The 16,756-nt window shown below is 37.5% G+C and overlaps 1 protein-coding gene across 3 annotated transcripts in view; it reads right to left on the bottom strand.

The window, feature by feature from the left end:
- SPPL3 (signal peptide peptidase like 3) overlaps positions 1–16,756 on the bottom strand; it is a 138,468-nt gene that overhangs the window by 34,929 nt on the left and 86,783 nt on the right. The window contains exons 1-2 of one of the 3 annotated variants that reach the window (XM_047088428.1): positions 5,686–5,700; positions 4,660–4,803 (exon numbers count right to left, since the gene is read on the bottom strand). Coding sequence is in view for 1 of the 3 variants with exons in the window: in XM_047088426.1 (XP_046944382.1) it covers positions 14,600–14,677 (78 nt within the window). In the remaining 2 variants the exon portion in view is untranslated. Of the gene's footprint in view, positions 1–4,659; positions 5,080–5,685; positions 5,701–14,599; positions 14,678–16,756 lie in introns of those variants that run through there. The other 2 variants (XM_047088426.1, XM_047088427.1) reach the window with 2 other exon arrangements.

Consider the following 16,756-nt stretch of genomic DNA (forward strand, 5'->3'; position numbering starts at 1 on the left):
CTTGGACTTTTGGCCTCCAGGAATACATTTCTGTTTTTTAAGTCACCCAGTCCGTGTTACTTTGTTATGGCAGTTGTAGCAAACTAATACAAAGATGCTCTATTACTGTCCCTACATGGTTAAGGAATCCAAGGTTCTCACTGTACACCTTGCCTTGGCTATATATTATCTTCCCTTCTAAAACAAATGAACATCTATTTTTTTTGGGGGGGGGAGAATATATATGATTACCAAAAAACCTCAAATGATAGAAAAAGGTACAAAATAATGGATTCCCATAATCTCTAGAAATAATCTCTAGAAATAAATGCACTTGGTATAAAATTGCCTTTTTTAAAAATGAGGATTAATATTATTTCACAAATTAAGCTTTCATTCAATAGTACGTCAAGGGCATCCTTTTACATAAATACATACTGCTTTTTCTCATAAGACCTCTCTGACCTCAGCCGTAGCAATCTCTTACTCGACACATCCCCAAAGGCAAGGGAATTAAAAGCAAAAGTGAATTACTGGGACCTTATGAAGATAAAAAGCTTCTGCACAGCAAAGGAAACAACCAACAAAACTAAAAGGCAACCAACGGAATGGGAAAAGATATTTGCAAATGACATATCGGACAAAGGGCTAGTATCTAAAATCTATAAAGAGCTCACCAAACTCCACACCCGAAAAACAAATAACCCAGTGAAGAAATGGGCAGAAAACATGAATAGACACTTCTCTAAAGAAGACATCCAGGTGGCCAACAGGCACATGAAAAGATGTTCAGCGTCGCTCCTTATCAGGGAAATACAAATCAAAACCACACTCAGGTATCACCTCACGCCAGTCAGAGTGGCCAAAATGAACAAATCAGGAGACTATAGATGCTGGAGAGGATGTGGAGAAACGGGAACCCTCTTGCACTGTTGGTGGGAATGCAAATTGGTGCAGCCGCTCTGGAAAGCAGTGTGGAGGTTCCTCAGAAAATTAAAAATAGACCTACCCTATGACCCAGCAATAGCACTGCTAGGAATCTACCCAAGGGATACAGGAGTACTGATGCATAGGGGCACTTGTACCCCAATGTTCATAGCAGCACTCTCAACACTAGCCAAATTATGGAAAGAGCCTAAATGTCCATCAACTGATGAATGGATAAAGAAATTGTGGTTTATATACACAATGGAGTACTACGTGGCAATGAGAAAGAATGAAATATGGCCCTTTGTAGCAACGTGGATGGAACTGGAGAGTGTTCTGCTAAGTGAAATAAGCCATACAGAGAAAGACAGATACCATATGGTTTCACTCTTATGTGGATCCTGAGAAACTTAACAGGAACCCATGGGGGAGGGGAAGGAAAAAAAAAAAAAAGAGGTTAGAGTGGGAGAGAGCCAAAGCATAAGAGACTGTTAAAAACTGAGAACAAACTGAGGGTTGATGGGGGGTGGGAGGGAGGGGCGGGTGGGTGATGGGTATTGAGGAGGGCACCTTTTGGGATGAGCACTGGGTGTTGTATGGAAACCAATTTGTCAATAAACTTCATATAAAAAAAAAAATAACTACACAGTATTTCTCCTTGAGTTAATGTGATCCGATATCATTTTTGGATGAACTGCATATATCCTGCCTTGTTACAGAGAAATATTAAGACAAGCAACCTTTTATAAGCAGATGATATGGTTTTATCTTGAATTGGGTGGGGTTCAACTGACAACTGAGCCTGCCAGTTAATTAGTGTCAGAAGAACAACAGGGGCGCCTGGGTGGCTCAGCCAGTTGAGCATCCGACTTTGGCTCAGGTCATGATCTCATGGTTTGTGAGTTCGAGCCCCGCGTCAGGCTCTGTGCTGACAGCTCAGAGCCTGGAGCCTGCTTCAGATTCTGTGTCTCCCTGTCTCTCTGTTCCTCCCCTGCTCACACTCTGTCTCTCTCTCTCTCAAAGATAAAGAGAAAAGAAAGAAAGAAAGAAAGAAAGAAAGAACGAACAACCACTGATCAAGGTTCTTCCAATTTAAATTAGTGTATAAGTATAATCCTAAGTGTGCCTTTTTGGGGTCACTTTGATGTACAACACAATATATCACAGACACTACATCAGGAAGTGGTTTAATATTCCCTGAGAGCTTTAAAAGATTTTATTTTGGCTAAGGTGGAGATCTGGTCATCGTACTTGCTCTAAATTTTTTGGACTAAAGCTAACTCAGCTATAAGGAACAGAACTTTAGGAAATCAACTACTCATGTCTTTATGTACTGGACTGGATTATACAGGATTTTCTGAGCAAAGTCCTAGGCCTGTGGGAACTTCCCACTGCTTGCCCAGCATAAGGGGAAAGATGGGCTTGTCGTTAGGCCTTTTTAGGTTCCTTGGTTCTGATGAAGATACAAATGTGCTGTGAGCACTGCTAAGACAAAGAGGTCTATATTCAGCTGGCAACAGACTACATGTCTAGACTGCTGCCAACATTTATCAAGAGATCAATACTCAGGAGTAATCAGTTGATGAACTAACAACCCATTCATTTCTCTAGATATTCTAAAACACAATATTAGACGAGCGTAAGCTAGCAATCTGGACCACCACTTTCTGCTGCTGGCTGTGTGCCTTTTTTTTTTTTTAATGTTTATTCATTTCTGAGACAGAGACAGAGCACGAGTGGGGGAGGGACAGAGAGAGAGGGAGACACAGAATCAGAAGCAGGCTCCAGGTTCTGAGCTGTCAGCACAGAGCCCGACTTGGGGCTTGAACTCACAAACCAGGAGATCATGACCTGAGCTGGTCAGTCGCTCAACCGACTGAGCCACCCAGGCACCCCTGTGTGCTTCTAATTTTGGCAAAATTACTGTTGCTGAAATGTATTTTCATGAAATGCCACTAGCTTATATTGAAGGGCACTATAATTCATTCAACAAACATTTGAGTGCTTACTGTGAAATGCTACAAAACTCAAAGCTGCATCCTCTTTTTGAGGACCTTTGGGATAAAGGTCTGATCTTAAGACCAAGAACAGATGCAACTCACCTGAACTGGGTTCTTTTTATCCAAAGGCACTGTGAAGTTTTTTTTTTTCTTCTGAAAGTTGGCTGCTAGAAAGCTTACTGTGGTTATTTGTGGACAACCAGTAGTAAAGGTGTTGGCCAATATGGTTTGCATTTTTAGAATTATTTCTGGCTCTCTGTTTCCACCCATACTTTTTCTTTTCTTTGGCCCCATTTTAATTTACCTTATCTCATCACAACTTGGAAAACAGCGAATGGTCTGAAATCCTTTTGAACAGGGCAGAGCAAAAACAGACAATCGCAGGAAGCAAAACGGAGCCGAGAATGTATTTACTGAGTTACATTTGTTCATTCATTTGAATTCTGATAACAGAGTACACTGTGAATACTGGAGAAGAAAATTGGAACTTTTTATCTTAATATTTTACTTTAAGAATACCACGTTTTTTGATCATCCTAATAGTAGAAGCAGGTGCAATGAAGGAGAGAATGCACTTGGTCAGGGTAAACACTATATGGTTGAACTGGATTTAAGCTAAGTGTGTGTTCCTAAAAAACTCAGTGGTTTTTATAAATGGAAAAATATACCGCATCCTACCCTATATTTTATGATATTTTTTAAAAGAGTTGATGAAATTGTTAAATATATCAAGGAACTTGTCCATATACATTACAATGTACACATAACCGTTTCCTATATTACCTGATAAGTCAGATTTCTGTATAGGACGTTTTCTTAAAGTAGGACAGGCTCTGAGAAGGCAACGAGCAGCTCAGAAGGTAAAACATCACACACCATTGTGTGATAAACACACATTCTGACACTGTCAAGCATGGTGGGACTTGTTTTTGTTAACCTGGTCTGATTTTACAATTATACACGTTTAGTTTGAAGGGCAACACAATCATAGAAAGTACATTTCTTGTTATCTCTGTAGTCTCATTAACCTGATGACATTGTCTTCCTAGACCAGGTTAGGGTATAAGCAAATAAACTGCTTTGTCATTAAAGAGAGCACAGGTATGGGGCGCCTGGGTGGTTTAGTCAGTTAAGCATCTGACTTCGGCTCAGGTCATGATCTCACAGTCTGTGAGTTCGAGCCCCTGTGCTGACAGCTCAGAGCCTGGAGTCTGCTTCAAGTTCTATTTCTCCCTCGCTCACGCTGTCTCTCTCTCTCTCAAAAATAAACATTAAAAAAAAAATTTTTTTTAAAGAAAGCACAGGTACTGTTTTTTGTTGTTTTTTTTTTTTTTTAACATTTATTTGTTTTTGAGAGACAGAGACAGGCAGAACATGAGCAGAGGAGGGGAAGAGAGAGAGAGAGAGAGACACAGAATCCGAAGCAGGCTCCAGGCTTTGAGCTGTCTATTAGCACAGAGCCCGACACAGGGCTCAAACTCACGAACTGCAAGACCATGCCCTGAGCTGAAGTCGGACGCTCAACTGACTGAGCCACCCGGGCGCCCCAAGGTCTTTAAAAGGTAGTAGTTACCCTGCAGTTATAGAAGTTTCATTATTCCTTCATATAGCCAACTTTAGAGATTATAGATAAATATATAATTATTTAGGGAGAGAGGAAATAAAGTATATCTCCCTTTTGATTTTTTTAAGATCTATCTCAAACCTGTTATTTTTCTATGATTCCTGACGGGACAGAAGTCAAGTGTCTTACCAGTAATGAGCTGCAGTTAGAAGTTCGTATTCTCTCTCTGTCTCTCTCCTTCTGTTAATGCTCTTCTATAGTTTGTCAAACTCTTCAGGGACATACTGATTAGATGAGTAATTATGCTATGTTTTTTCTGAGTAGCTGGAAAGACTAAGGAGAGACAGGTGTCAGTTGAAGTAATTTAGGAAATCCAGCAGAGCTCAGCCACGGGATGGCAAACATAAGGATTCCTAAACTGAGGATTTATTTTGGCTTTTAGAATCTGGTGTTTTGCGGTATAGTTTTCCCCTCTGTACTTAAAAACGTGAAAGCCTGATGGGAAATAACCAGTACAACTGACAAATCTTTTATCCTAAATTTTATGATATTCACCATGTCTTCACAGCTTTTAATAAATAAAATGTGGGGACACCTGGGTGGCTCACTTGGTTGAGCACCCAACTCTTGATTTTGGCTCAGGTCATGATCCCGGGGTTGTGGGATTGAGCCCTGTGTCCATCTCTGCTTAAGATTCTCTCCCTCTCTCCCTCTGCCCTTCTCCTCTGCTCACACACATTCTCTAAAATACAATTTAGGGGCGCCTGGGTGACGCAGTCGGTTAAGCGTCCGACTTCAGCCAGGTCACGATCTCGCGGTCTGTGAGTTCGAGCCCCGCGTCAGGCTCTGGGCTGATGGCTCAGAGCCTGGAGCCTGTTTCCGATTCTGTGTCTCCCTCTCTCTCTGCCCCTCCCCCCGTTCATGCTCTGTCTCTCTCTGTCCCAAAAATAAATAAACGTTGAAAAAAAAAAATAAATAAATAAATAAAATACAATTTAAAAAATAATAAAATGTGGTAATTTAACTGAGCAAATAACATATTTTTATGGTCTCAGGGGAGATATGAAAATATTTGGTTGAGTAGCTGGGGGCAATACAGACACAGTTCTATTCAAATTCAAGAAACATTTTTTGTGCTTGTCTATGGAGGGTAGCAAAAAAGTGAATCACGGAAGCTAAGAGAGGAGAAAATTTCAAGAGTAGGTGGTGGCATACCATCAAGGACAGCTCAAAAATGAAGCCTGGAGGGGAATTTTTTTTTTTTTTTTTTTTTTTTTTAGCAAAAGGGAAAAACTCTGAGACATCTGGAGAGTTTCAAATAGACCTGTAAAGGGTAAATAACATATTAACGAATGGGCCCTGAAAATACTATCAGCAATTAAGAACTAACGACTTAGAAAGTTAAGAAAGTTTCCAGAAAGTGTGTTGTGCAGGCCACTTGAATAGGCTTGGGTCCTGGGCCCCCAGGTGAAGCCCAGTGAAGCAATCTTCTCCAGGTGATTTTGATGCACGATAAAGCCTGAAGACCACTGCTAAAGAAGAAAAAAAAATTCACCAAAAAGGGATTTATAAGAAAGCTTCTCATTCCTTCGGGCTTTACTACGAGATCAATGTATTTGGTTCAGAAATGAAATTTTGTTATTGTTCTCAATGGCCAAAAGCAGTAAAGTACTTAAATCCCAGCTCCATCACTTACTATATTACTACTTAACATTTTTGGGACCAGTTTCCTCATTTGTAAAATGGGAATATCAATATCTATCTTGCGGCACCTGGGTGGCTCAGTCAGTTAAGATCCAACTCTTGATTTCAGCTCAGGTCATGATCTCAGGGTTTGTGAGTTCGAGCCCCATGTAGGGCTCTGTGCTGATGCCATGGAGCCTGTTTGGGGTTCTTTCTCTTTCTGCCTCTCTCCCTCTCAGGTGTCTGCTCTCTCTCAAAAATAAACAAACATTAAAAAGAAAAAACCAATATCTATCTTGTTGAATTAATATGAGGATTAAACAAGACTTTATGTAACACATTTAGCACTGTACCTGTCACATAAATGCTTAGTAAAATATCAGCTATTTTCTTCATCAGATTTCTTTAATATAGTCAATGTCAAAATAAAAATTTATTAACAGGCAACAGAAACCACACATCTCTACCCAACCTGCTCACGCAAGCAAGAGACATCAACTCGCAATAATTAAAAAGCATCTAAGCTGTAGAAAACCCAAATGGTGGAAGTCAGACAGCAAGTGGGCTATGAAGCATCATGCAGAACCCACAGGGTACCCAACTGGCTATGCCTCAATGGAGAAGTCTCTGTAAATATTTTCATCAAGGAATCTATGTTGAAATAAGTCACAGGCCAGTTCTTCAACCAGCTATCCTGCGTTTATGTGAAAGCAAAAATCAAGGAAATTACTTTGCTACTGATTTTACCTCATATTTCAATTCTCACTTCTATTATCACAAAGAGATGTGTTTGAGAAGAGGCATAAACACCCTTACGTGACCCTAGGTCAATGAGTAAAAAGAATCTATCAGGTTGAACTACATGAAACTGCTAACATTTGACAAGTTTTGATCTACCAGAGCAATAATTACAGTATTGCTTGTTTATTAAATACTTAGAAACAAAGAGATGTGAAATTTTATTGTAAAAATACGTTTGGTTAAGCACTACTAAAATATACTTACAACTCCCTCTGGAAGCTTAAAGAGAGATAGCATTACAGTCAGAGTATAGTTAATATGACACTATTATTGTTATAAATTATAGTAATACTTGTAATTAATCAAGTATCAATCTTCCAGATGGGGTCTGCAGAGGTTAAGTTTAATTTACCCCAAATTAAACAGTTTGGGAAGAGCCAAACTAGAACGAACATCAGTCTCTTGACAAATTGTATCTGCTTTGTAGATCAAGTTTCCATGAAAAATCAGCTTCTTTTACAGAGCTTTCCATCTCAGAAACTGCATCATCGTTGGATCCAGTTGTTTAGGCCATACACCTTGGAGGCTTCCTTGCCTCCTCTCACACACACACTATCCATTTTATCAGCAATCATGTCCTAAACCCACTGACATTTCACTCCACCACTATTAACCTAGTTAAAGCCACCATCATTTCTTGGGGCTCGTGGGTGGCTCAGTCAGTTAAGCATCCGACTTCAGCTCAGTTCATGATCTCACGGTTTGTGAGTTTGAGCCCTGCATCGGGCTCTGTGCTGACCGCTCAGAGGTTAGAGCCTGCTTCAGATTCTGTGTCTCTTTCTCTCTGTCCCTCCCCCACTTGTTCTCCCTCTCTCTCTCTCTCAAAAACATTAAAAAACCCAAGCAAACAAAACATTAAAGCCATCATCATTTCTTGTCTGTACTAGGGCACTGCTTCCTTTATGTCACTTTCTCCCCTTACCCAACAAGCTATTTCTCATAGAGAATCCAGAACAATCTTTCTAAAACACAAACCAGATTATGGCACTTCCTGCTCTCAACCCTCTGTTGAAGGCTGATTTTTAATTGCACATGGAACATTCTTCAGGACAGATCATACGCTAGGCCATAAAACAAGTCTCAATAAATTTAAACGGACTGAAATCATAAAAAGTATCTCTCTGACCACAATGGAATTGAATTAGGCTCTTAAAATTCCTTTCAAAGAGAGAATTTTGAGATATCCCCCAATAGTAGGAAAGTAACCAACATCCTTATAAAGAACCCATGGGTCAAAGAAAAAAATCACCAGGGAAATTACAAAGTATCTTTAATTGAATGATATGAAAATACAACATAATAAAATGTATGGGATGCAGTTAAAGCAATGCTTAGAGGGAAATTTGCAGCTTTAATTGCCTAACTTAAAAAAAGAAGAAAGGTTTCAAATCACTAACTTCAGCTTTCACCTTAAGGAACTAGGAAAAGGAGCACAAACTAAACCCAAAGCAAGCAGAAGGAAGAAAATAATAAAAGTAGAAATCAATGAAATTAGAAAATAGAAAAAAAAATAAAGAAAAATTAATGAAACCAAAAGCTGTTTCTTTGAAAAGATCAAAATTGAGAGCCTTCAGCTAGACTGACCAAGGGGGGAAAAGAAAAACCAAGATACAAGTGACTACAATAAAAAAATGAAAGAGGGAACATTACTACCGACCAATAAAAATTAATTATACATAAGCAATGTGAACAAGCTAATGCCAATAAATGAGATCATTTAGAAAAGATGCACAAAACCTAGAAAGACACAAATTACCAAAACTGATTCAAGAAGAAACAGAAAATCCAAGTAGACGTATAAGAAGAAATAAAATTAGTAATTAAAAATCTTCCCACACACAACCATAAGAGAGCTGGAATGGTTATACTGACATCAGACAGTTTAAGACTTTTAAGACAAAAATTATTGCTAAAGAATGATATTTTATCTCACTCTATCAGGAAAATATAAAAATTGTAAACATACAGAAAGTGAAAAGACAAACCCACAGGCCAAGAGAAACTCTTTGCAAGCATTTATCTGATAAAGGACTTGTACCCACAATATATAAAGAATTCTCAAATCAGTAATAAGACGACAATGTAATTTTAAAATGGGCAAAAGATTTGAATAGACACTTCACTACAGAGGACACACATATGGTAAATAAGCATGAAAAGATGCTCAACATCATGAGCCACTAAGGAAATGCAAATCAAAACCACAGCGAAATACATTTCATATCCACCAAAACAGAATACAGTATCTATAATCAAAACAGATAATAACAGAAATTGGAGCCTTCATACATTGCTGGTAGGAATGTAAAATGATGCAGCTCCTCTGAAAAACAGTGGCAGTTTCTCCAAATGTTAAAAAAATAGAGTTGCCATATGACCCAGCAATTCCAGTCATAGGTATCTACTCAAGAGAAATGATGACTTATGTCCCCACACAAACTTGTACATGAATATTCATAGCAGCCCAATGTGTTAACATAAATGTCTATCAATTGATGCGTGGATTAGCAAAAGAGAGTATTATCGGGCAATAAAAAGGAATGAAGTACTGACACATGCTACAACGTGAATAAACTTTAAAACATTATGCTAAATGAAAGAAGCCAGTCACAAAAGGTCACGTACTGCAAGATTCTACTTAAATTGAAATTTCCAGGATAGGCATATCTATATAAAAGACAGAAAACAGATTAGTAGTTGGCTAGAGCAAGAGAGAGAGAAAAGGGTAATGACTACTAATGGGTACAAGGTTTCCTTTGGTATAATAAAATTGCTCTAAAATTGGTGATAATTGCACAACTTTGTAGACATACTAAAACCACTGAATTGTACACTTTATATAGAAGAATTTTACACTATATATATATCTCAATAAAGCTGTTAAAAAAAACCCACACCTTACCAATACTTAAAAAAGGGGGCGGGGGATGGGGAAGGAATAAACTAGTGAGCCAAGCAGGAAAGAAACAAAACCAAAAAAATTTTCCCACAAAGAAATGCCTAGCTTTAGACAGTTAAACTCTATCAAATACTTGAAGAAACAATACAGTTCTACACAATCTTTTCAAGGAATAGAAGAGGAAACACTTTCCAACTCATTCAATGAGGCCAATATTTTCCAAGTACCAAAGTTATAAGACATAATAAGTACAGACCAATATCCCTCATGAATACAGACACAAATCATATATATAGATATATATAATTGTATATATGATATATGATACATATATCATATATATAATAAAAATATATGACCGGGGCGCCTGGGTGGCTTAGTTGGTTAAGCCTCCGACTCCTGATTTGATTTTGACTCAGGTCAGGTCATGATCTCACAGTCGTGAGAATGAGCCTCACATCAGGCTCAGGGCAGAGTGTGGAGCCTGCTTGGAATTCATTCTTTCCCTCTCCATCTGACCCTCCCCTGCTGGCCTGCGTGTGTGCCGTGGCATGTACATGTGCGCGCGCGCGCTCTCTCTCTCTCTCTCAAAAAAAAAAAAAAGCCCTGTGTGTCTTCCAGCTACCTTGGTCCTCATGCTCTTGTGACAAGAATGATATACTAATTCATTCTGTATCTTCTTTAAATATATATACATACATCATATATATGTACATACACACATACACGATATATATATATATATACATACATATATATGATATATATATATGACAAAATCCATTCATGATAAAAACTTTCCACAAACTAGAAACAGGAGGAAATTTCCTCAACCTGATAAAAAGCATTGATGAAAACCTACAGCAAACACTATACTTAATGGTGAACAATTAAATGCTCTCCCCTTAAGATCAGGAACAAGGTAAAGAAGGATGTGTGCTCTTGTCACTTTCTATTCAACACTGTACTGGAGGTTCTATCCTATACAAGAAGGGGGAAAAAAGGAGGAGGAGGAAAAATTAAAGGCATTCAGATACGAAAAGAAGCAAAACCGTCTTTATTTGCAGACCATGTTATCCTGTGTGTAGAAAACCCTAAGGAGTCTGTACACAAAAAAACTACTAGCAGTAACAAATGAGTTCATCAAAGCTACAGGATACCACATCAATATACAAAAAGTCAACTGCACTTCTACATGCTTAGCAATGAAAAATCCAAAAATGAATCCAAGAAAAAAGGAGTACTTAGGAACACTGGAAATACTCAGGAACATCCAAAGAATGAAATACTTAACAAAAGAAGTACAAGCATTGTACACTGAAAATTACAGAGCATTACTAAGTAAAACTAAAGATCTAAATAAATGGAGAGACATTTCAGGTCCTGAACTAGAAGATTCACTATTATGAAGACAGCCATTCTTCTTGGATTGACCTGTAGATCCACAATACCTGCAAACCTCCAGCAGAATGTTTTTTTGGTAGAAATTGACCAGTTAAATATAAATTTTTATGGAAATCCAAAAGACCTAGAGTATTTGGAATTTTGAAAAAGAACTAAGTTGTAAGACTTACACTACTGGAGTTCAACACTTACTATAAAAGCTACAGCAATCAAGACCTGTGGTACTGGCCTAAGAAAAGACCTATAGACCAAAGCACAGAAATGGGAATCCAGCGATGAATCCTTCCATTTATGGTCAACTGGGTTTTCACAGTGGTGCCGAGGCAATTTGATGGGGTGAAGGACAGCCTTTTCAACAAATGGTGACGGCACAACTGGACAGCCATGTTCATAAGATGAATTTAGATTTATTTGTACTTCATGCCACACAGAAAAATTAACGCACATGAATTATGGACTTAAATGTAAGCAGTAAAACTAGAAAACTTCTTAAAGAAAATATGAGAAACTCTTTGTGTCCGTGGATTAGGAAAAGACTTTTTTTGCTACAATACCAAAAAACATGATCCATCAAACAAAAAATTGGTAGGGTCAAAGATGTTCACACTTTGATTTTTTAAATGTTTATTTTTGACAGAGACAGCGCAAGTGAGGGAGAGGTAGAAAGAGAGGGAGACACCGAATCTGAAGCAGGTTCCAGGCTCTGAGTTATCAGCACTCACAGAGCCTGATGCGGGGCTCAAACCCATGAGCCATGAGATCGTGACCTGAGCTGAAGTCAGATGCTTAACCAACTGAGCCACCCAGGTGCCCCAAGACATTTATACTTTGAAAGACAGTATGAAGAAAATGAAAAGGCAAACCAGAGACTGGGAGGAAACATTTGCAAATCCTACGACTGACAGAGAACTTGCATCCAGAATATTTAAAGAACTGTTACAATTCAGTATAACAAAAATAACCCAATTTAAAAATGGCCAAAGATCTGAATAGACATTTCACCAAAGAAGAAAAGTACGTGGCCAATAAGCACATGAAAAGATGCCCAACATCTTTTCAACATTTTAATTGGAATTATTGGGGAAATGCAATCAAAGCCACAATGAGGTATCATTTCACACCCAAGTATTAAAACAGTCATAATAAAAGTAAAATAATGGACAGCTCCTGGTCATGATCTCACTGTTGGTGTGTTCGTGCCCTGCGCTGGGCTCTGTGCTAACAATTCAGAGCCTGGAGTCTGCTTCGGATTCTGTGTCTCTCTCTCTCTCAAAAAAAATCAACATAAAAAAATAACAAAAAATAAAAGTACAATAATGGGTATTAAAAAACCCTCAAATCTGCTACTGAACTGTATACTTCAAAATGGTTAAGACAGTAAATTGTTATGTATATTTTATCACAATGAAAAAAATTTTTAAGCCCTTACCAATACTTAAAAAAAAAGTAGTGAACAAAGTAGGAAAAAACAGAAACAATCTTTTCCCACAAAGAAAAGCCCAACTTTAGATGGCTTTACTGGTGAGTTCTATCAAATACACAAAGAAGAAATAACAAAATTTTGCACAATCTTTTCCAGGAAACAGAAGAAAACACATTCAAACTTATTCAGTGAGGTCAATTTATTTATTTTTATTTTTGAGGTCAATTTAAATGTGTAATTAAAGGCATCATGATTTACTTTTTGCAGAAATGCATTGAAGTATAAAAGACATAAGGTACTGGACCAGAAGCATCAGGAGCTGGGTTCCAATCCAGAGTCTGTTACCAACTAGTTGTGTAATCTTTGTCAAGTTACTTCATCTTGTTGGGCTTCAGTTTCCCTATTTGTAAAATACGAAGGTTGACTGGCGAAATCCTTTCCATCTATATGATCTAATTCCATGGTATACTTATTACATAGAATTTTGTTTAAAATTTGTCCAATTGTATAATTGCTATAACCTTTCTGGAAAACAATATGGCAATATGTATGTAGTAATAGCCAGCTCATACTCTCTGGCAAAGTATTTCAACTTTCAGATATTTGACTTAAGGATATAATTCAACCAGCCACAGAACACATAAAAATAAAAAGATGGTCACTTTAACCATCTACATGTCCAACAATAGTAGAATAAGAGTAGTAACACAAAGAAATATCAAATTACTAAAAATTAGTATGAAGAAGATCAAGGAAAATATTTTTTGTTATGTAAAAATAATCAGAATATAAATGAGTTAAATTACGAAAATGTACACCGTATATAAATACACGCCAAACAAAAAGTCATTTCTACTGATGAAAGTAAGTATTCGAATTTTGAGTCTAAGAGATTTTGGTTTTAACTACAAAGTTTTTTGAAATATTGATACATGATATACTCAAAGAGAAAAAATCAGAAACTCATCCAAAGGACAGATAACAAAATATCAAGATTATGTTGATAAGGTTCTAAATTGCTCTGGCTTGATTAAGGCCTTCTCAGAGTGGTTATGAACCTAGGGCTCTCGGCAGAAATCTCAATGATTAAAACTTTCATCAGCTGATACTGGAATTATCAATGTATTTTACTTGTTCTACCCAGTATTGGGATAAAGCCTGGAGGTCTGATTTTACCAAGTACTCATCCAAATCCAGATATAATACTGGACAGTTCAAAATTCTTATGCCTGATTATTTATCAGTCACCCCCTTTCAAGTTCTCAATTTAAAAATTATCATCCAGCCTCCATTTGTAAATATATAAGCCACAAGATATCTGTGTTATATAACCACTAAAGCTCCTCCCTCAAGTAAGGAGTGTGAAAAGAAGGGAGTATCTAGCTTCCTGACTTTCCTTTGTATTCCTATGGCTGCCTGCTTAGGACAGGAATTTCAAGAGGATCCAGTCTCAGCATTTCCAAGGTCAGTAGACAGAATACTTGGGGAATGATACTGGGCACGATCCTAATAATAGTAGGCTGAACCATATGAAATCATTGGCAATTGCTCAATGTGGCTCAAGCTAAGTCAATGCCTTTGTATTAAGAAAAACTTGCCGTTCCCTTTGAGACTGTAGAATCGTTGTCAAGGCTTCTCTCCTTGATCTTTTCAATGAGTACACTTATGGGAGTCATTACTTTCAGAACCAGAATTTAAGCAATTTTAAATTTTAATTTTCAAGCAATATTTACATGTTTGCATTAAAATGAAGTGTTTTACCGGCAGCCAACCAAAGAATAAATTTCAGAATTATCCCACTCTAACTCGATTCTTGTCAAAGTCATGTTTCCCTTCACACAGCAGCAAGTTTTCATACTTCCCGCACAATGCTGCTTCCACCTCCAACTGAAATTTGTCCCATCCTGAGAGCATCTTACCTGAAACTACCATAGACTATAAGTAGAATGGAAATCAGAAATGTAGACACTTGACTGGAATCCACCAGGGAATAGGCCCTAGAGAAATGAGAAAAAAAAAAAAGTTAAATCACATGGCAGCAAGTCCTCATGGAGTTTACAGTATGGTGGAGTTCGATCTCACTAAGTTTCATTATTGTCTTTAAGTTAAAAAAAAAAAAAAGGTGTAAATTAGCATTAACAAAATAACATAACTGAGACCTGCTAGTTTAACATAAAGAATACATGTGTAGGTTCACAGCTATTATTAGTTAACACTCATAGGATGTTAAATGACATCAATGTAAAAATCCCATCTCCGTATACCACATGATGCTTACAACATCCACTCCCAATTTAAGATATGCCAAGATGTCTACCATTACCGTACCAAAGATAAAGTCTCAGTGATTATCATATGGTACCAAAATCAAAACTATATGTACCAAAAGGTATACAACCAGGAAGTCTTACTCCCATCTAGTTCCCCCCAGGTCCTCTTGAGATAACCACTTTTACTGGTTTCTTGTATAGCGTTCTAGAACATATAGTATCAACACATATTATTTCTCACCATTTCTCACACAAAAGATTAACACTCTGTACTCCCCCCACCCTCCTTTTACAACATAACCTAGAGATCTTCCTATATCAGTATGTGCAGAGTTTCTCTTCTTTATTTTTATTTTCTTTAAACATCTACATAGATTTCTATTGTGTGGACACATTGAAAAACAGTTTTTGTTTTTTAAAAAAATCCCTTTTAGATGGACACTGTGGTTGTTTCCAAAAATTCTGTTACCCACAATTGTGTAATAAAGAGCCTTGTAAATTATACCTGCAACACACACATGAAATGACACGTCTGTGCAGAACAAAGGTCCTAAAAGTGAGACTGCTGGATCACAGAGGAAATGTACTTGCAATTTGGATAGATGTTGCCAAACTGCCCTCCAGAGAAGTTCTATCATTTTGCATTCTCACCAGTAACAGATTAGGGTTCCTCTTTTCCAAAGCCTTGTCAACAGTGAATGTTGTATAATTTTTGACTTTTTACCAATCTGAAACATGAAAATTGGTATCTCGATATGGATTTCATTTGCATTAATTTTCTGACGTAATTAAAATTTAAAATTGATTAAAAGTGAGCTTAAGCAGCTTTTCACATGATTAAAGGCTAGTATAAGCATTTTTAAAAGAATTTAAACATTTTTTCCAACTCCAGAGCTATAAAAAACAAAGGGAGCCTTTTTTCAGGAAATGGTTTCTTCTAGCCTGAACAGTTTTATTTTTCAAATCTATACAAGAAAATCTGGTAAAAGCTGACTCCGAATCTAGTCCACAATTTATAATAAAACTTTTTTTGTTTAGTTTATTGGGGGGGGGGCAGGAGGGGCAGAGAGAGAGAGGGAGTGAGAGAGAGTCCCAAGCAGGTTCCACGTTGTCAGTGCAGAGCCCAATATGGGGCTCTACCTCACCAACCATGAGATCATGACCTGAGCCGAAATCAAGAATCGGACACTGAACCTACTGAGCCACCCAGGCACCCCTATAATAAAACTTTTTGAAATGTCATATATTTTCAATTCAAATTATCATTATGGAAGTTTTACAAAAAGCTTTTTTTTTAAAAAAAATAATTATTTATTTTTGAGAGAAAAAGAGTGTGCGTGCATGCAAGCAGGGTAGGGGCAGAGAGAAAGGGGTGCACGGTATCTGAAGTGCACTCTGTGCTATCAGTGGGGCTGACAGGCGGGGCTCAAACTCATGACCGTAAGGTGATGCCCCGAGCCGAAGTCAACCCTTAACCGACTAAGCCCCCCAAGCGCCCTGGAAGTTTTACAAAAAGCTTTTTAACACAAAGAATTTATTATGCAGAATATGGTTTAAAATTAATTTTAGCCAATTTTAGCATTTTAAAAATAGTATCAATTTTATTTTTTAAAAATTACGAAAATAATTCATGTTCTTTGTAAAAATCCAAATAACAGGTAAGAAGCAAAGGTACAAGTGCCTTGCCCCTCCCCCCTGTCCACATGCCCATTCCCTAGGAGCAGACGCTGTTTACAAGTTGGTATGTGTATCCTTCCACATAAAGTGTGTATGCAGAATGTATACACACCATAAAAAGGGATACAC

Source organism: Lynx rufus, unplaced genomic scaffold, assembly GCF_022079265.1.
Source record: "Lynx rufus isolate CCGP_SWC_20201006 ecotype Redwood Valley unplaced genomic scaffold, mLynRuf1.p SCAF_24, whole genome shotgun sequence".
Lineage (NCBI taxonomy): Eukaryota > Metazoa > Chordata > Mammalia > Carnivora > Felidae > Lynx > Lynx rufus.